This window comes from Hypanus sabinus, chromosome 2, assembly GCF_030144855.1.
Source record: "Hypanus sabinus isolate sHypSab1 chromosome 2, sHypSab1.hap1, whole genome shotgun sequence".
NCBI classification, from domain to species: Eukaryota; Metazoa; Chordata; class Chondrichthyes; order Myliobatiformes; family Dasyatidae; genus Hypanus; species Hypanus sabinus.
Window position 1 is genome coordinate 208935748 of NC_082707.1, and position 16952 is coordinate 208952699.

A 16952-nucleotide genomic window follows, 5' to 3' on the forward strand; every position below is an offset into this window, starting at 1 on the left:
CCGGTCTTCTCCTATCATTTCGCATTTCCCCCTCCCCCCACTACTTTCAAATCTCTTAGTATCTCTCCTTTCAGTTAGTCCTGACGAAGGGTCTCAGTCCGAAACGTCGACAGTGCTTCTCCTTATAGATGCTGCCTGGCCTGCTGTGTTCCACCAGCATTTTGTGTGTGTTGTCTGTAACTGATGCGCCAATTGTGTCTAAAATAGTGTGGGTGACAGGAGCCCATGCTGTTCTCCTTGTGCACAAGTAAAATAAAAAGAATGCCTGAGTCATAAGAGTGCATGTGTTTTGGGTTCAGCTACTTTGGTTATTTTATTATCGGCGACAACAATTATTTTAACACATGCCAACTGATTCTACCCTCAATTCTCCCCAAAGCTTGTCCACCACTTTGCACTTGAAGGACGTGTTGGAAATTCTTCATTTGTCTGGAATGACACAGCCACATCAGCACACAAGTTCAGGTCAAAAAGCTCCAAATAACTGATATTCTACATTGTGATGAGAATATTTCCTATAATGGGGGAGTCTGGGACCAGAGGGTACAGATTCAGAATATAGGGTTGTCCATTTAGAACAGAAAAGATGAGGAATTGCTTTTGCCAGAGGTGATGAATCTGTGGAATTCATTCCCATAGAATGCTGTGGAGGCAAAAGTCATTGGGTATATTTAAAGCAGAGTTGATAGGTTCTTGATCAGTCAGTACATCCAGGTTTAAGGAGAGATGAGGCAAAAGAATGGGGTGAGAGGGATAATAAATCAGCCATGATGGAAGAGTAGGCACGATGGACCAAATAGCCTAATTCTCCAATGTCATATGATTTTAAGATCAAATGTCTTAAACACCATCATACCAAGGCTTCATATTCACATGATCCCTTGCACTGCATTTTTCAGCAAGTTTACGCATTTGTTAATTTTTACCACTTAAACAAACCAGAGCAGTAGATGAAAGGGAACACTTTCCTCTCCAAATTAACTTCCAGACAGACATACTTTATTGATTCCGAGGGAAATTGGGTTTCATTACAGCTACACCAAGAATAGTGAAGAAATATAGCAATAGAAAACCATAAATAATTAAATAATAATAAGTTAATCATGCCCAGTGGAAATAAGTCCAGGACCAGCCTATTGGCTCAGGGTGTCTGACACTCCGAGGGAGGAGTTGTAAAGTTTGATGGCCACAGGCAGGAATGACTTCCTATGATGCTCAGTGTTACATCTCAGTGGAATGAGCCTCTGGCTGAATGTACTCCTGTGCCTAACCAGTACATTATGGAGTGGATGGGAGTCATTGTCCAAGATGGCATGCAACTTGGACAGCATCCACTTTTCAGACACCACCATCAGAGAGTCCAGTTCCACCCCCACAACATCACTGGCCTTACGAATGAGTTTGTTGATTCTGTTGGTGTCTGCTACCCTCAGCCTGCTGCCCCAGCACACAACAGCAAACATGATAGCACTGGCCACCACAGACTCGTAGAACATCCTCAGCCTCGTCCGGCAGATGTTAAAGGACCTCAGTCTCCTCATGAAATAGAGACGGCTCTGCCCCTTCTAGCAGACAGCCTCAGTGTTCTTTGACCAGTCCAGTTTATTGTCAATTCGTATCCCCAGGGATCTGTAATCCTCCACCATGTCCATACAGACCCCTTAGATGGAAACAGGGGTCACCGGTGCCTTAGCCCTCCTCAGGTCCACCACCAGCTTTTTCACATTAAGCTGCAGATGATTTTGCTCGCACCATGTGACAAAGTTTCCCACCGTAGCCCTGTACTCAGCCTCATCTCCCTTGCTGATGCATCCAACTATGGCAGAGTCATCAGAAAACTTCTGAAGGTGGCAAGACTCTGTGCAGTAGTTGAAGTCCAAGATGTAGATGGTGAAGAGAAAGGGAGACAGGACAGACTCTCGTGGAGCCCCAGTGCTGCTGACCACTCTGTCTGATACACAGTGTTGCAAGCGCACGTACTGTGATCTGCCAGTCAGGTAATCAATAATCCATGACACCAGGGAAGCATCCACCTGCATCACTGTCAGCTTCTCACCCAGCAGAGCAGGGCGGATGGTGTTGAATGCACTGGAAAAGTCAAAAAACATGACCCTCACAGTGTTCGCCGGCTTGTCCAGGTGGGCATAGACACGGTTCAGCAGGTAGACGATAGCATCCTCAACTCCTAGTCGGGGCTGATAAGCGATCTGGAGGGGATCTAAGTGTGGCCTAACCATAGGCTGGAGCTGCGCTAGAACAAGTCTCTCTAGGGTCTTCATGATCCTTCGCGGTTCTGAATTACTGAGAGTTGGGGCACCATGGCAGTTTACACACATAATACAGCAGTCTAGCACAACTACAGTGCCTATAAAAAGTATTCACCCCCCCCCCCCCGGAAGTTTTCAAGTTTTATTGTTTTACAACATCGAATCACACGGATTTAATTTGACTTTTTTGACAATGATCTACAGAAAAAGACTCCTTTGTGTCACAGTGAAAACAGATCTCTACAAAATGACCCAAGTTAATTATAAGCATAAAACACAACATAATTGGTTGCAGAAGTCTTCACCCCTTCAAGTCAATATTTAGTAGATGCACCTTTGGCAGGAATTACAGCCTTGAGTCTGTGTGAATAGGTCTCTATCAGCTTTGCACATCTAGACACTGCAATTTTTCCCTATTTTTCTTTATCAAACTTCTCAAGCTCTGTCAGATTGCATGGGGATCATAAGTGAACAGCAATTTTCAAGTCCAACCACTAATCCTCATTGGATTGAGGTCCAGACTCTAACTCAGCCACTTCGCTGTTTTTAGCCATTCCTGTGCAGCTTTGGCTTTGTGCTTGAGGTCATTGTCTTGCTGGAAAACAAATCTCCCAAGTCACAGTTCCCTTACAAACTGCATTAGGCTTTCCTCCGGGATTTCCCTGTATTTTGCTGCATTCATTTTACCCTCTACCTTCACAAACCTTCCAGGGCCTGTTGCAGTGAAGCATCCCCACAGCATGATGCCACCACTATCATGCTTCACAGTAGGGATGGCGTGTTTTTGACAATGTGTGGTGTATGGCTTATGCCAAACATAACGTTTAGTCTGATGGCCAACAAGCTCAATTTTGGTTTCATCAGACCATACAGTCTTCTTCCAGCTGACTTCAGAGATTCCCATATGCCTTCTGGCAAACTCTAGCCGATCTCTCATGGGAGATTTTTTTCCCCAACAGTGGCTTTCTCTTTTCCACTCTCTCATAAAGCTGCACCCAGGCAACAGTTGTTGTCGGCACAGTCTTTCCCATCTCAGTCATTGAAGCTTGTAATTTCTCCAGATTTGTCATAGGTCTCTTGGTGGGCTCCCCCACTAGTTCCCTTCTTGCATGGTCACTCAGTTTTTGAGGATGGTCTGCTCAGGGCAGGTTTAAAGCTATGCTGTATTCTTTCCAATTCTTGATGATTGGCTGTACTCCAGGGGACATTTAGTGACTTGGAACTTTTTTTGTATAATGGCCTTCCCACACCTTCTAGAGCCTGCTACAGTGACTTGTGTTTTTCCATAAACTTTTCACAGAGTTGTTTGGAGTGTTCTTTTGTCATCATGGTGTAGTTTTTACCAGGATACTGACTCACCAGCGGTTGAACCTTCCAGATAGGTGTATTTTTACTACAATCAATTGAAACACCTCAACTGCACACAGGTCTCCAACTAACTAATTATGTGACTTGCAAAACCAATTGCTGCACCAGTGATGATTTGGTGTGTCATATTATAGGAGGTGAATACTTGTGCAATCAATTATTTTGTGGTTTATATTTGCAATTAATTTAGATCATTTTGTACAGATCTGGAGGACTGGAAAATTGCAAATGTCACTCCACTCTTTAAAAAGAGAGGAAGACAAAAGAGCAGAAATTATAGGCCAATTAGCCTAACCTCAGTGGTTGAGAAAGTGTTGGAGTCTATTATTAAGGATGAGGTTTCAAGATACTTGGAGAGTAATGATAAAATAAATCAAAGTCAGTATGGTTCAATAAAAGGAAATCTGGCCTAAAAATATGTTAGAGTATTTGAAGTAACAAGCAGGGTGGGCAAAGGAGAGGCAGTAGATGTCATTCACTTGGATTTTCAGAAGGCATTTGATAAGGTGCCTCACATGAGACTGCTTAACAAGATAAAAATCCTATGGTATTTAAGGAAATATACTGGCATGGATAACAGAGGAGGCAGGAGGCAGCGAATGGGAATAAAGGGGCCTTTTCCGGTTGGCTGCCAGTGACTAGTGGTGTTCCTCAGGGGTCAATATCAGGACTGCTATTTTTCACACTGTTTGTCAATAATTTGGATAGTGGAATTGAAGGCTTTGTGGCAAAGTTTGCAGATGATACAAAGGTAGGTGGATTGGTAGATAGTGCTGAGAAAGTAATAGGAAGAAGGTTCAAACAACAGAGGTGCAGATGGACTTTGGAGTCCTCATGCAAGACTCCCAGAAGGTTAATTTACAGATTAAGTCTGTGGTGAAGAAGGCAAATGCAATGTTGGCATTTATTTCAAGGGGAATTGAATATAAAAACAAGCAGATAATGCTAAGCCTTTACAAGACACTAGTCAGGCTGCACTTGGAGTGCTGTCTACAGTTTTGGGCCCTATTCTCATGAAAGGATGTGTTGTCATTGGAGAGTCCAAATGAGGTTCATGAGGATGATTCCAGGAATGAAGGCACATTTGGCAACTTTGGGCCTGTATTCACCGGAATTTAGAAGAATGCATGGGGATCTCATTGAAACCTGCCAAATGTAGAAAGGACTACATAAGGTGGATATGGAGAGGATGTTTCCTCAATTTGGGGTATTCAGAATTAGAAGGCACAGCCTCAAAATTGAGGGGCAACCTTTTAGAACAGAGGAAAGGAGAAATTTTTTTATCCAAAGAGTGGTGAATCTGTGAAATGCTCTGCCACAGACAGCAATGAAGACCAAGATGGTGGGTATACTCAAAAGTGGAAGTAGATAGATACCTGATTGGTCGGGGCATCAAAGGATATGGCATGTATGGGGATGAATGGGATCCAGGTTGAGGCACAATGAAATGGAGGAGCATACTCAATCGGCTGAATGGCCTAATTCTGCTCCTATGAGTTATCGGTTTTCACTTTTACACAAAAGGGTCTTTTCCTGTTGATCAGTGTCAAAAAAACCAAATTAACCCCATTGTGATTCAATGTTGTAAAACAATAAAACATGAAAACTTCCAATGGAGGTGAATACCTTTTATTGGTACTGTATATCAAAGTCATTTGAGGTTGACAGCAAAGCAGAATCAGTTTTAATATCACTGGCACATGTCATGAAAACTGTTATTTTGCAGTAGCAGTACATTGTAATACATAATAAAAATACTATAAATTTACCATAAGTAAATAGAAAAATTAAATAAAGTAGCACAAAAAAAGGAAAAAAATGTAGTGAGGTAGTGCACATGGGTTCAATGTCCATTCAGAAATCTCATGGCAGAGGGGAAGAAGCTGTTCCTAAAACATTGAGTGTCTCTTCAGGGTACTGTACCATCTCCTTGATGGTACAAATGAGAAGAGGGCATGACCTGGGTGATGGAGATTCTTAATGAAAGATGCCACCATTTGAGGCATTATTCCTTGAAGACTTCCTTGATACTGGGAGGCTGGTGCCCATGATGGAACTGACTGAGTTTACAACTTTATAGAGCTTATTTCGATTTCGTGTAGTGACCCCTCCAAACCAAATGGTGATGCAGCCAGTTAGAATGTCCACCACAGCACATCTGTTGAAATTTGCAAGTGTCTTTGGTGACATACCAGATCTCCTCAAACTGTCTTACAGTTGTTTTCAAAAGCTACTAAAAGCTGTTTAAGATATTTTTTGGCTTTTAAAAAAATACCCATTTTATTTGAAAATTAACTGCCAGTAAGCAAAATACATTGTCACCATATACAGTCGGTCCTCCTTATCCGCGGATTCCGTATGTACAAACTACTTTTTCTTGTCGTTATTCCCTAAACAATACAGTATAACAACTTTTACACAGCATTTACATTGTATTAGGTCTATAAGTAATCTAGAGATGATTTTAAAGTACAGGCAGTCCCCAGGTTATGAAGGAGTTCTGTTCCTGAGTCCATCTCTTAGTCGGATTTGAAGTCGGAACAGGTACATCTGGTATTATTTAGCATCAGTTAGTCAAACATTTTTCTTAGTATATAATACATATTTTACCTTTCTATGCATATAAAACACTTAAGAAACATATGTATTTCAATAATTAAAGCACTGTGTTGCTTAGTAATAATTGTAGCTTTCATCGGGGCAGGGCCTTTCACATGCTCCATTAAAATTGTTCCAATCATTGACCGACTGTAGCCTAACGCTTTTCCAATGACCGATGGCGGTTCACCTCTTTCCAATCGCTTTACTTCCACTTTATTTTCAATCGCAATCGTGATTATTTTCGTGAACAGAAACACTGCAGATTCAGAGCTGCACCGCCAGGTCCTAATGTCCACTGCACTGAGCAAGTTAAATAAAGTCCAGGGTTCTGCTGGGTCCTAAAGACCACCACACTAAGCCAGGTTAAATAAGGGACTTGAGCATCCGTGATTTTTGGTATCCGGGGGGGGGGTCTCGGAACCAATCCCCCGCAAGTAAGGAGGGCTGACTGTAATAAACTATTTCTATCAATGCCATTCATCACAAAATATTTGTGAATTTGGCACTTATGGGACATGTCATTTGCTTTACAAGATCATTCTATCATGCTGTATTCTGACTACCCAATTTTTCATTCACTTTTATAAACACAAAACATTAAATTTAGAATAGCCAAAGAGTGTTGACGAACAGAGGGATCTTGAGGTCCAAGTTCATACATAACTCCCTGAAAGTGGTACACATGTTGCTAGGATGGTTAAGAAGGCATCCATCAGGCTTGCCTTTATAAGTCAAGGCATTGAGTTCATAAGTGATGAAGTTAAGTTGCAGCTTTATAAAACTCTAGTCAGGCTGCATCTGGAGAATTGCAAGTTGCAGCTTTATAAAACTCTAGTCAGGCTGCATCTGGAGAATTGCATACAGTTCTTTCCGCCCCATTATAGGAACAATATCAAGGCTTTGGAAAGGGTACAGAAGAGGTTTACCAGGATGTTGCCTGGATTAGGGGGCATGTGCTATATCGAGAAGCTGGGTAAACTTGGGTTGTTTTCTCTGGAGTGGTACAAGCTGAGGAGAGATCTCATAGACGTTTATAAAATTATGACAGCCACAGATAGAATAGACAGAGTATTATTTTCCTAGGATTGAAATGTCTAATATCAGAGGGCATGCAATTAAGGTGGGATGGGGCAAGTTCAAGAGAATTGTGAGAGGCAAGTATTTTTACACAGAGTGCTGGATGCCTAGAATGTGCTGCCTGGGGAGGTAATGGAAGCAAATACATTATAAACTTATGACAGATGTTTAGATAGGCACACAAATGTGAGAAAATTGCAAGGCTAAGGACATTTTGTAGGCAGAAGAGATTAGTTTAGTTGGCCATTTGATTACTAATTTAACTGGGTTCAGCACAACATTGTTCCTGTTCTGTACTGTTCTACGTTCATGCAATAATTTTTAAAATTCATTTACCTTGAATAACATTGTTCATGCTTCTTGCAAAGATGATAGATTTATAGAGTCATCAAGCACTACAGAACTGAAGCAAGCCCATCTAGTCAGTGCCAACTTGACCATTAATCTGCCTACTCCCATCACCCTGACCATCGTGCTCCAAACCCCTCCCATCGAAATACCTATCTCCTAAATGGTGAAATCAAACCCACATCCACCACTTCCACTGGCAGCTCGTTCCACACTCTCTCCGCCCTCTGGGTGAAGAAGTTCCCTTTCATATTCTCCCTGAACTTCGCACCTTTTACCCTTAACCCATGACCTCTAGTTGTAATGTAGTCTCACCCAAACTCAGTGGAAAATGCCTGCTTGCTTTTACCTTACAGAACCATAGAACATTACAGCACAGAAACAGGGCTTTTGGCCCTTCTTGGCTGTGCCGAACCATTTTTCTGCCTAGTCCCACTGACCTGCACCTGGGCCATATCTCTCCAAACCCATCTCATCCATATACCTGTCCAAGTTTTTCTTAAATGTCAAAAGTGAGCCCGCATTCAACACTTCATCTGGCAACTCATTCCACACTCCCACTACGCTCTGAGTGAAGAAGCCCCCACAATGTTCCCTTTAAACCTTTCCCCCTTCACCCTTAACCCATGACCTCTGTTTTTTTTTCTCCCCTGGTCTCAGTGGAAAAAGCCTGCTTTCATTCACTCTATCTATACCCATCATAATTTTATACACCTTTATCAAATCACCCCTCATTCTCCTACACTCCAGGGAATAAAGTCCTAACCTATTCCCCTATTCCCTATTATCTATCTCCTATTATCTATTCTCCTCAAAATTTTGTATATCTCTTTCAAATCTCCCCTCAGTGATGGTATCAAAAATCATTTATGAAAATAACACAGCAGGTCATCCCGAGAAGTTGATTCCAAAAGAGGACTGTTTTCATGACTGTTAAATAACTAACATCAGTACATATCATGCCAGTTTTATACATAATTGTAATAATTAGCTGCTCTTGTTCTCTCTCATTAATTTGACTTTCAGCAAATCATCTTTGATTCAAGTCTATAAAATATGAAAATTTTTAAAAAGACTATTAATTAGCTGGGACTTTTGCAGTTACGCACCTTACTGTCTATCCCATTCTCACCCCATTACTGAGGATGGCTGACCTTGGCAACCAACCTCTTCCACAGCAGCAGAGAGAGGGAACATTTAAGGATCGCTGTCCCAATTCTACTTCTGTCTGACTAAGCACATCTGTATTATTTTCGTTGCTTTAAATTCCTAAATTAACATGTAGGTGCATGTACCGGCAGCAGCTGACCTGGCCCGTTCCGTTTTTTGGGGGATGACAGATGGCACACGGCAGAATAATAACGTCTCTCATTTGATAATGGCACTCTGCTTTGCCAGAACAAACTCGATACTCACATTGTTCGGCTTTGGTGGACATTTTGTTTTCTCAAAGGCGCTTGTCACCAGCATCAAATCCGCCATGGAGCATCTTCCAGCGGGAGGCAGTCCGGCGGCGCATGCGCGGTACCCAGCACCCGGCTGCCTCCTCCAGCCTGGACCGGGACCGGCGGCGCATGCGCGGTACCCAGTACCCGGCTGCCTCCTCCGGCCTGGACAGGGAACTGCGGCGCATGCGCGGTACCCAGTACCCGGCTGCCTCCTCCGGCCTGGACAGGGAACTGCGGCGCATGCGCGGTACCCAGCACCCGGCTGCCTCCTCCGGCCTGGACCGGGAACGGCGGCGCATGCGCGGTACCCAGCACCCGGCTGCCTCCTCCGGCCTGGACCGGGACCGGCGGCGCATGCGCGGTACCCAGCACCCGGCTGCCTCCTCCGGCCTGGACCGGGAACGGCGGCGCCCGGTGGCTTCACCTGCCCGCCGTCGTACCTTCATATCTCCGGCAGCGGCATATTGTCGGGAATCTCGCTGTTTTCAGGTAGCAGTACAGTGCAATACATAATAGTAAAAATATATAAATTACAATGAGGAAAAAAGTATATTATATATATAACTAAGCAGGGACAGCACCTGCTTAGCAACTCCCCCCCCACCCCGTCACCTGAAGCAGTGGGAGCAGTTGGTGCATAGCACGTCCAAAGTTCAAAGTAAGTTTTCAAAGTACATTAATGTCACCATGTACAACCCTGAAATTCATTTTCCTGTGGGCATACTCAGCAAATCTATGGAATAGTATAACAGGGTGAATGAAAGATCCGGTAGAGTGCAGGAGACAACAAATTGCAAATGCTGATATAAATAAATAGCAATATATGGAGAGAACTTGAGATAACGAGATAAAGAGTCCATAAATTGAATTCATTGACCGCCGGAACATCTCAATGGATGGGCAAGTGACTGTCCCCTTTTCTTCAAGAGCCTGATGGATGAGGGGTAGTCACTGTTCTTGAACCTGATGCTGAGAGTCCTCAGGTGCCTATATCAGAATAAGAATCAGAATCAGGTTTGTTATCCCTGGTATGTGGTGTGAAATTTGTTAACTTAGCAGCAGCAGTTCAATGCAATACATAATCTAGCAGAGAGAGAAAAAATAAAACATAATAGTAAATAAACAAGTAAATTAATTATGTATATTGAATAGATTATTAAAAATGTGCAAAAACAGAAATACTGTATATTAAAAAAGTGAAGTAGTGTCCAACACTTCAATGTCCATTTAGGAATCAGATGGCAGAGGGGAAGAAGCTGTTCCTGAATCGCTGAGTATATGCCTTCAGGCTTCTGTATCTCCTACCTGACGGAGACAGTGAGGAAAGGGCATGCCCTGGGTGCTGGGGGTCTTTAATAATGGACGCTGTCTACTACCTAATGGCAACAGTGATGGCACCACCAAAGTGGTGGAGACCTCTGATGGTGGATGCTGCTTTCCTACGACAACGTTTCATGTAGATGTGCACAATGGTTGGGATTGTTATAACAATGTACTGACCGAATCTCCTACCTTTGGGAGGATTTTCCATTCAAAAACATTGGTGTTCCCATGCAGCTAGTCAATACGCTCTCCATTGCATATCAGCAGAAGTTTGTCAAAGTTTTTGATGTCATGCCAAATCTCCACAGACTCCTAAGGAAGTAGAGGCACTGCCATGCTTTCTTCACAATTGTACTTTCATTTGGGCCCAGAACAGATCTTCCACAATAGAGACACCCAGGAATTTAAAGTTGCTAACCCTCGCCACATCTGATTCTCTGATAATTACTGGCTCATGGATCTCCGGTTTCCCTCTCCTCAAGTCCACAAATCAGTTCTTTGGTCTTATTGACATTGAGTGAGAGTATGTTTTTATGATGCCACTCAGCCAAATTTTTAATCTCCCTCCTGTATGCTGATTCATCACCACCTTTGATTCAGCCCACAACAGTGGTGTCATCAGCAAATTTGAATATGGTATTGGAGCTTTGCTTAGCCACACAGTCTAAGGTGTAAAGCATGTAGAGCAGGGGGCTAAGCCAACTGCCCTGTTGTGCACCTGTGCTGATGGAGAAAAGGGAGGAGATGATGTTGTCAATCCAAAATGGCTGGGGTCTACAAGTGAGAAAATCCAGGATCCAGTTGCACATCGAGGTATTGAAGCCAAGATCTAGGAGTTCATTGATCAGTTTTGAGGGATGATGGTATTAAATGCAGAGCTGTAGTTGATTAAGATCATCCTGATGTATGCATCTTTGCTGTCCAGATGTTCCAGGACTGAGTGAAGAGCCAATGAAATGACACCTACTATGGACCTGTTGCTCCAGTAGGCAAATTAGAGCAGATCCAAGTTGCTTCTCAGGCAGGAGCTGATATGTTTCATCACCAACCTCCCCAAAACACTTCATCACTCGAGATATGTACGGCTGGGCATAGTCATTGAGGCAGGTTACCATGTTCTTCTTGGGTACCAGTACAACTGAAGCCTGATTGAAGCAGGTGGGTTCCATACACTGCCAAAGCGAGAGGTTAAAGATCTCAGTGAATACACCAGCCTGTTGGACAGCACAGGTCCTTAGTACACGGCCAGGTACCCCATCCAGTCCAGATGGTTTCCTTCAATTCACCCTCCTGAAGGCAGTCCGCACACCAGCTTCAGATACTGAGATCAAAGGATCATTTTGAGATGTGGGGGTTTGTGTTGGTTCCTCCATGTTCTGATGGCGAAAGTGAGTACAGAAGGCATTGAGCTCACCTGGAGCACCAGATGCAATAAGTGACCCCAACAGACTCACAAGTGAAGTGTTGCCTCACCTGGAAGGACTGTTTGGTGCTCCGGTGTGGCCTCCTCTACATCGGCGTGACCTGACGCAAATTGGGGGACCACTTTGTCAAGCACCTCTGCTCCGTCTTCCACAACAGACAGGATATCCCAGTTGCCACCCACTTCAACTCTGCTTCACATTCCCGTTCGGATATGGCCATACATGGCCTCCTCTACTGCCATGATGAGGCCAAACTCAGGTTGGAGGAGCAACACCTCATATACTGTCTGGGTAGTCTCCAGCCCTTTGATATGAACATTGAATTCTCCAACTTCCGGTAATTCCCTCCCTCTCCCTTCCCCATCCCAGTTTCACTCCGCCTCCTCCTCTAGCTGCCTATCACCTCTCTCATGATTCTGCCTTCTTCTACTACACATAGTGCTTTCCCCTTACATTCCTTCTTCACCTTTCCTGCCTGTCCCCTCCCTGCTTCCCCTCCTCCACCCATTGATCTTTCCTCTTACTGGTTTTTCACCTGGCACCTACCAGCCTTCTCCTTCCCACCCTCCCCCCCCCACCTTCTTTATAGGGCCCCTGCCCCCTCCCTCTTCAGTCCTGATGAAGGGTCTCGGTCCGAAACATTGACTGCTCATTTCCATGGATGCTGCCTGACCTGCTGAGTTCCTCCAGCTTGTTGTACATGCCCTTTTTGTAATTGCATCAATATGTTGGACCCAAGATAGATCTTCAAAGATTCCCCACCTTCCCCACCATGTATAGACCAACAATAGAAGCCATAGCAAACTGCAACAGTCTTGTACCTTACAGCAGGTTACACATTGCTTATGTTTGTGACTTGGCCTACCTGGGGGAAGTATCAATGGTCATGCCTCTAGCACAGAGTCTGGCCCTGTGGCTCAGATGTGTAGGGAAAGGAAGAGGATGACAGCAGTGATAGGGGTCTCTATAGTTAGGCGGTCAGATAGGCGATTCTGTGGACGCAGGAAAGAAATACGGATGGTAGTTTGCCTCCCAGGTGCCAGAGTCTGGGATGTTTCTGATCGTGTCCATGATATCTTGAGGTGGGAAAGGGAGCAGCCAGAGGTCATGGTACATATTGGTACCAATGACCTAGGTAGGAAAAGGGAGGAGATCCTGAAAAAAGACTACAGGGAGTTAGGAAAGAAGTTGAGAAGTAGACCTCAAAGGTAGCAATCTCAGTGAGTATAGGAATAGAATGAGGTGGAGGATAAATGCATGGCTGAGGAATTAGAACAGGGAGCAGGGATTCAGATTTCTGGATCATTGGGACCTCTTCTGGGGCAGGTGTGACCTGTACAAAAAGGATGGGTTGTACTTGAATCCGAGGGGGACCAATATCCTGGCGGGGAGGTTTGCTAAGGCTATTGGGGAGAGTTTAAACTAGAATTGCTGGGGAGTGGGAACCGAACTGAAGTGTTAGAGGAAAGGGGGGGTTGGCTCACAAATAGAGAAAGCTTGGAAATAATGCGAAAGGGAGGATAGGCAGGTGATGGAGAAGGGACGCGATCAGACCGACGGTTTCAGATGTGTCTATTTTAATGTGAGATGTATCATGAATAAAACAGATGAGCTTACAGCATGGATCAGTACTTGGAGCTATGATGTTGTGGCCATTACAGAGACTTGGATAGTGCAGGGACAGGAATGGCTACTTCAAGTGCCAGGCTTTAGATGTTTCAGAAAGGACAGGGAGTGAGGCAAAAGAAGTGGGGGCATGTTACTGTTCATCAGAGATAGTGTCACTGCTGCAGAAAAAGAGGAAGTCATGGAGGAATTGTCTACGGAGTCTCTGTGGGTGGAAGTCAGGAATAGGAAGGTGTCAATAACTCTACTGAGATTTTTATAGACCTCCCAATAGTAACAGGGACATCGAGGAGCAGGTAGGGACATAGATTCTGGAAAGGAGTAATAATAACAGGGTTGTTGTAGTGGGAGATTTTAATTTCCCAAATATTGATTGCCATCTCCCTAGAGTGAGGGGTTTAGATGCAGTAGAGTTTGTTATGTGTGTTCAGGAAGGTTTGTTGACACAATATGTAGATAAGCCTACAAGAGGAGAGGCTGTACTTTGTCTGGTATTGGGAAATGAACCTGGTCAGGTGTCAGGTCTCTCAGTGGGAGAGCATTTTGGAAATAGTAATCACAATTCTATCTCCTTTCCCATAGCATTGGAGAGAGATAGGAACATACAAGTTAGGGAAATGTTTAATTGGAGTAAGGGGAACTATGAGGCTATCAGGCAGGAATTTGGAAGCATAAATTGGAAACAGATGTTCTCAGGTAAACATACCAAAGAAACATGGCAAATGTTCAGGGGATATTTGGTGGGGTTCTGCATAGGTACGTTCCAATGAGACATGGAAAGGATGGTATGGTACAAGATCCATGGTGCACAAAGGCTGTTGTAAATCTAGTCAAGAAGAAAAGAAGAGCTTACGAAAGGTTCAAAAAACTAGGTAATGATATGAATCTAGAAGATTATAAGGCTTGTAGGAACGAGTTTAAGAATGAAATTAGAAGAGCCAGAAGGGGCCATGAGAAGGCCTTGGCAGACAGGATTAAGAAAAACCCCAAGGCATTCTCTAAGTATGTGAAAAGCAAGAGGATAAGACGTGAGAGAATAGGACCAATCAAGAGTGACAATGGAAAAGTGTGTATGGAACCAGAGGAAATAGCAGAGGTACTTAATGAATACTTTGCTTCAGTATCAGAATCAGAATCAGAATCAGACTTTAATCACCAAGTACCTGTGCACATACAAGGAATTTACTTCCGGCAGATGTTGTCTCTCTGCTCATAACAATAATAATGATAAATATAAATGAAAATATAGATTATACATACAAGTAGTACAATCCAAGTAATAGTTAGCCGACAGTTAACCGGCAGTTAAACTGTTCAGCAAAGTGACCGCAGTAGGGAAAAAACTTCTCCAGTGCCTATTAGTCTTAGTCTGGAGGGATCTGAAACGCCTACCAGACGGAAGCAGTATTACTATACTATATACTATATATTATATAGTATATATTATATACTATAGTATATAGTATTACTACAGAAAGGATCTTGGTGATTGTAGGGATGATTTGCAGTGAACTGAAAAGCTTGAGCATGTAGATATTAAGAAAGAGGATTTGCTGGAGCTTTTGGAAAGCATCAAGTTGGATAAGTCACCGGGACCAGATGGGATGTACCACAGGCTACTGTGGGAAGCAAGGGAGGAGATTGCTGAGCCTCTGGCAATGATCTTTGCATCATCAATGAGGACAGGAGTGGTTCCGGAGGATTGGAGGGTTGCGGATGTTGATCCCTTATTCAAGAAAGGGAGTAGGGGTATCCCAGGAGATTATAGACCAGTGAGACTTACTTCAGTGGTTGGTAAGTTGATGAAGAAGATCCTGAGAGGCAGGATTGATGAACACTTGGAGAGGCATAATATGATTAGGAATAGTCAGCATAGCTTTGTCAAAGACAGGTCATGCCTTACGAGCCTGATTTTTTGAGGATGTGACTAAGCACATTGAAGGTAGAGCTGTAGATGTAGTGTATATGGATTTTAGCAAGGCATTTGATAAGGTGCCCCATGCAAGACTTATTGAGAAAGTAAAGTGGCATGGGATCCGAGGGGATATTGCTTTGTCGATCCAGAAATGGCTTGCCCACAGAAGGCAAAGAGTGGTTGTAGACGGGTCATATTCTGCATGGAGGTCAGTAATCAGTGGGGTGCTTCAAGGATCTGTTCTGGGACCCCTACTCTTTGTGATTTTTATAAATGACCTGGATGAGGAAGTGGAGGGTCGGGTTCGTAAATTTGCTGATGACACAAGGGTTGGAGGTGTTGTGGATAGTGTGGAGGGCTGTCAGAGGTTACAGTGGGTCATTGATAGGATACAAAACTGGGCTGAGAAGTGGCAGATGGAATTCAACCCACTTAAGTGTGAGGTGGTTCATTTTGGTCGGTCAAATATAGTATTAATGGTAAGACTCTTGGCTGTGTGGAGGATCAGAGGGATGTTGGGGTCCGAATCCATAGGACGCTCAAAGCTGCTACGTAGGTTGACTCTGTGGTTAAGAAGGCATACAGTGCATTGGCCTTCATCAATCGTGGGATTGAGTTTAGGAGCCAAGAGGTAATGTTGCAGCTATATAGGACCCTGGTCAGACCCCACTTGGAGTACTGTGCTCAGTCCTGGTCGCCTCACTACAGGAAGGATGTGGAAACCATAGAAAGGGTGCAGAGGAGATTTACAAGGATGTTGCCTGGATTGGGGAGCATGCCTTATGAGAATAGGCTGAATGAACGCAGCCTTTTCTCCTTGGAGTGACAGAGGATGAGAGATGACTTGATAGAGGTGTACAAGATCATGAGAGGCATTGGTCATGTGGATAGTCAGAGGCTTTACCCCAGGGCTGAATTGGCTGGCACGAGAGGGCATAGTTTTAAGGTGCTTGGAAATAGGTACAGAAGAGATGTCAGGGGTAAGTTTTTTATGCAGAGAGTGGTGAGTGCGTGGAATGGACTGCCGGTTGTGGTGGTAGAGGTGGAAATGATAGGGTCTTTTAAGAGACTCCTGGATGGCTACATGGAGTTTAGAAAAATAGAGGGCTTTGGGTAAAGCCTAGGTAGTTCTAAGGTAGGAGCATGTTTGGCACAGCTTTGTGGGTGAAGGGCCTGTATTGTGCTGTAGATTTTCTATGTTTCTATGTTTCTCTTATTTTTTAAGCTCTTAATAGTATGGGACCAGAGTACATCACAGAATCATTTTTGTTTTATAATCCTGCTCGAGCTCTCAGGTCTTCTTCGACCGGTCTCTTAAATTTAAGTAATCTCCCTCAAAAGAAAATTGGGAAGTCAGTTTTTCTGAACTATACCCCTAAACTGTGGAAGTCGAACCCTAAATCTATAAGGGATGCGGACTCTGTTGACACTTTTAAACACAGATCAGAACCCATTTATTTAACCTTGCTTTTAACTAACATCTTTATTGTCTTTTATTTTCATGTTTGCACTTTATCCCATTGTAAAGCACTTTGAACTAATGAAATTGCAGAGG

At 43.7% G+C, this 16952-nt stretch overlaps 1 protein-coding gene across 1 annotated transcript in view; it reads right to left on the reverse strand.

Moving 5' to 3' along the window:
- LOC132390105 (protein unc-79 homolog) overlaps positions 1-9264 on the reverse strand; it is a 625175-nt gene extending 615911 nt beyond the window's left edge. Inside the window, exon 1 of the mRNA XM_059962702.1 lies at positions 9078-9264. Coding sequence (XP_059818685.1) covers positions 9078-9099 — 22 coding nt within the window. The 5' untranslated portion in view covers positions 9100-9264. The remainder of the gene's footprint in view (positions 1-9077) is intronic.
- Positions 9265-16952: the final 7688 nt, after the last annotated feature.